At 35.1% G+C, this 4,529-nt stretch overlaps 1 protein-coding gene across 1 annotated transcript; it reads left to right on the plus strand.

Annotated features, from left to right (window-relative positions):
- The first annotated feature begins 2,331 nt into the window (after positions 1-2,331).
- On the plus strand, positions 2,332-3,399 carry LOC103517299. Its single transcript, XM_008482324.1, has one exon. It carries the CDS (start codon positions 2,332-2,334, stop codon positions 3,397-3,399), a length of 1,068 nt encoding a protein of 355 aa, XP_008480546.1.
- The last annotated feature ends 1,130 nt before the right edge of the window (positions 3,400-4,529 follow it).

The following is a 4,529-nucleotide window of genomic DNA, read 5'->3' on the forward strand; positions in this document are numbered from 1 at the left end:
CTCTAAAAAACTCTAATTAGTCACTCGCTCAAGCTCGAACAATGACAGTAATTTTTTGACGTGTGTACTCAACTGACCATTAATTTGAACCTTACCTAAGGCTATACATGGTCAGGTTTTATTCGACGTCGATCGACGCGACGGTCGATTGACGACCATGTGTGGACACAGCTTTTAGCTTTTATAGTCCCCGATCTAGTCCTAGCCTAGAGGCTCTAATAAACTCTAATTAGCCACTCACTCAAGCTCGAACAATGACAGTAATTTTTTGACGTGTGTACTCAACTGACCATTAATTTGAACCTTACCTAAGGCTATACATGGTCAGCTCCTATGTACTTATTCATATGTACAGTGTACACGTATATGACATTCTATGTATAAGTTTGGCATTGATACAGATTCAGAAACGGACTGGCTAGAGTGTTGTGAAGGTATTTAGTTCGATGCCCACAGCAACTAATACTTACGAGTATCTTATGCAATCTGAACTGTAGGTAACACAAGACCTCAGCCTAAACAACAGAACTCTCTCTCTCTCTCTCTCTCATTAGTGGCATGTCGCCGCCTCTATTATGTACATGTCACTTAGAGAGCATACATGTAAATGTCTCTTCCTCTATCTCTCTCCCTCCTCCTCCCTCTTTCTCTCTCTCTCTCTCTCTCTCATTAGAGGTAAAACTGTAAAGGAGAAAAATGAGCTGTGTTTGAAAGGGAGAGAGATATAGAGAGAAAGGAATATAGAGAGAAAGGTAAGAGGAGAGAGAGAGAGAGAGAGAGAGAGAGAGAGAGAGAGAGAAATGGAAATGGTCCGAATTTTTTGCTCCTGACTATACATTCTGAGCCTTTACACAAACTCTAATCTGGAATACCTTTTTTACTTTGCTTTTTTGACTCTTTTGTCCGAAAAAGAGGTCCCTTAGCTATTTCACTTTCTCTCATCTTCTTTCCCTTTCCTTCTCTCTCTCTCCGTGGTACGCGTCGGTTGTTCTAAATTTTACTCTTCTTCTTTCTAAGTTTTTATAAGTTTTTACTGACCTTTGATAGTAGAATTGGTGTTTTTCCAGATAATTAAGTGATCCTTTATCAGGAAAAGTCAGGAACTGTGCTTTTCAAACAATAGATTTAATATAAAACTGATTTTTCTACCTACACTGGTGAAACAAAGACAAAATAGGCTTTGTTATCCTTTGTATTTATAAACATTGAATTAGCTTAGGGACGTTTTCATTGTATATTTAAAAATGTAAAAATAAAATATCAATTATTCAATTCAATTCAATTCTCTCTCTCTCTCTCTCTCTCTCTCTCTCTCTTCCTCTCGCGCGTTCTCTCTCTCTCCCCCTCCTTCTGCCTAAGTAAGTACATAACCACACGGTTTTGTCATTCTCTCTTTCTCTTCTCGTAAATAGTATCTCTCTCTCTCTCTCTCTCTTCTTCTCGCGCGTTCTCTCTCTCTCCCCCTCTTTCTGCCTAAGTAAGTACATAACCACACGGTTTTGTCATTCTCTCTTTCTCTTCTCGTAAATAGTATCTCTCTCTCTCTCTCTCTCTTAAAACTTATCTTTTGTTGATTTTTATAACTATCCTAAGGGTTTTTATGCATAAAAAGTGTATTATTTGATTATTAAATTGAATTTCGGCTGAATTATTGAGATAATTTAGTAATTATTTAGCTAAATTAATCAAATTTTTAAACTTGTTTAAAACTGAATTATCTACGTCATCAAGAATATTAAAATCAAAACAAAATACAAAAAATATTGAGCAAATAATTCAAAAACATATGATTTAAATAAATAAAAAAACTTACAACAATAAATTACACTTTTTAAAAAACTTTATATTGAGCAAATAATTCAAAAACATATGATTTAAATAAATAAAAAAACTTACAACAATAAATTACACTTTTTAAAAAACTTTAAACTAAAACTTAACTCTAAAAGTTCTAAATAAAATTAGTAGGTACCTACTTAGAAAAAAACCAGGCTTCTCGCTTGTGTTATTAAACCAAACTAAAATCTGAACAGTTCAATAACCGATAACCGTGATACCATTCTAGGTTCATTCATTTTCATTCATTGATAACCTTGTTAAAACTTAACTCTAAAAGTTCTAAATAAAATTAGTAGGTACCTACTTAGAAAAAAACCAGGCTTCTCGCTTGTGATATTTAAACCAAACTAAAATCTGAACAGTTCAATAACCGATAACCGTGATACCATTCTAGGTTCATTCATTTTCATTCATTGATAACCTTGCTTCCTCGCTACGCTCGATTTTTTCTCAAGAAGCATTGTGTCCGTGTACAATTTTTTTTAATTCATGATGAGTGAATTCTGTAGTAGATGTGAGGAACCTCTGCCTACAGAAGGCGATCTGGACTATGCTACGTGCTCAATTTGTTGTAATGGGTACCATTTTACATGTACCACTGTGGGGGAGTCATCCTGGCGAACAATGGGTGAGACAAGAAGAGGAGCATGGAAATGTCCTACCTGTAGAAGTTTACCCAACGTCGAATCTAGAGGTGGAACCGGTACCCCTCAGTCAAAGGATGGAAAGGAGAGGACTTGTAAGCAGAAGGAAACAACTAAGCAGAAGGAACAGACTAGTGATCTGAGCAGCCTGGAAACTGATGGTGCCTCTATCAAACAACTCTTGGATAAAATGGGGGCTCTGGAGAAATCGCTAACAGAGAAGATCAATGCAGGATTTACTAGCTCAAGGAAGGACATGAAAGACGTGAAGGACAAAATCGCAGAATTCGAGACATCGTTGAACTTCTACGGGGACCAGGTGGACAAGGCAGTGAATGCAGTGAAGGTTGTTGAGCAGAATATGATCCTGATGGAGAATAGATTGAAGAAAAGTGAAAGCGAAAACAAGGAAATGAAGGCGAGACTTCGTAGTATGGAAATTCAGGTAAATGGGCTGAACCAGAAGGAATTCAACACCAAGATTGAAATATCAGGAATCAAGGACAGCAAAGTGGAAAAGGACGAGGTAACAAAAAAGGTTCTTAATAAAATAGAAACCAGAGCTGGTGAAATACAATTTAAAACAGAGAAGTTGACTAGAGAAGGTGAAAACGGCAAAACTACTATTGTAGTCGAGTTTAAATCACAAGAGGTACGAAACCTGGTACTTACCAAGATAAAAGAGAAGAGGTTGTACTCTCAACTAGAGGATGTTTTTCCGAACAATGGGTCTAATGTGTACATAAACGAAGCTCTCTGTCCATATTATAAAAAACTCTTCTATCAAGCTAATAAAATAAAAAAAGACAAAAAGTATGCTTACCTCTGGGTAAAAGATGGTAGAATTCTACTGAAGAAAGCTGAGAATGGTAAGACCATGAGACTGGAATGTCTTGATGATCTGGGCAAGATATAAAAAGCTAATGCTGTTTATGATAGTAATCACTTGTTACAAAATTTCCCAAATTTATGAATAATAGGAACTTACAGCTTTTAAACAACATTAATAAAGTAGTACCTACCTGTGAATCATTGATGAATATAGATGATTGGAAGAATAAATTAAATAATGAAGCCTTGACAGTGTTACATGTTAACATAAGAAGTTTAAGACGGCATTGGGACTTACTTTGTATAAAAATAAAAAATGTATTACCTCAATTAGCAGAATAAATTAAATAATGAAGCTTTGACAGTGTTACATGTTAACATAAGAAGTTTAAGACGGCATTGGGACTTACTTTGTATAAAAATAAAAAATGTATTACCTCAATTAGACCTACTAATTCTCACTGAAATCAGTGTAAAAGAAGAGGAAGCGTTAGCTTACCAGCTGAGATCGTTTACTCAAATAAATAAATGTAGAATACATAGAAATGGTGGGGGAGTTATAGTATTCTATAGAGACTGTTTACATATTGAAGATATTCAATATAATTTTGATGAAGCAGAGAATATAAACTTCAAATTAACCCATTTGGACACAAAGTTCAAATGTACTGTACTTGCAGTCTACAGACCACCTAAGATGAATATTGAGAGATTTCTTAATGACCTGAATTTCTGGCTCCAGAATGGCGTTAAAAAAGATGAAAATATAATAATGATTGGCGATATCAATATTTGTACTTTAAAAAGAAACAGTCACAACACCAAGTATCTAAACATCCTTAACAACAGCACTGTGGTACCTACAATAAATAAAAAACCAACAAGAGAGGAAATGCTGGAGGGTGTACCTACAACATCTTGTATTGACCATATTAACGTCAGAATTAATAACAAGAACCAATATAATGTTACCTCTGCTGTTATAGTCGATAAAGTAGCGGATCACTATTTCATTGCGCTAAGAGTGACGAAGAGGGTTAACGCGTCGACAAGGAGAAAACCACCTGAGTTTATCGATATTATAGATAATAGAATTGTTGATTCAAAGATATTGACAACAAACTGGGAAGACCTTAAACAGATTTTTAACTCTACTGATCTACACAATAAAATAGTCACTCAGTTCAATGAAATCTATAAGTCAGCAACGAAAAA

Source organism: Diaphorina citri, unplaced genomic scaffold (genome assembly GCF_000475195.1).
Source record: "Diaphorina citri unplaced genomic scaffold, Diaci psyllid genome assembly version 1.1 scaffold1798, whole genome shotgun sequence".
NCBI lineage: Eukaryota > Metazoa > Arthropoda > Insecta > Hemiptera > Psyllidae > Diaphorina > Diaphorina citri.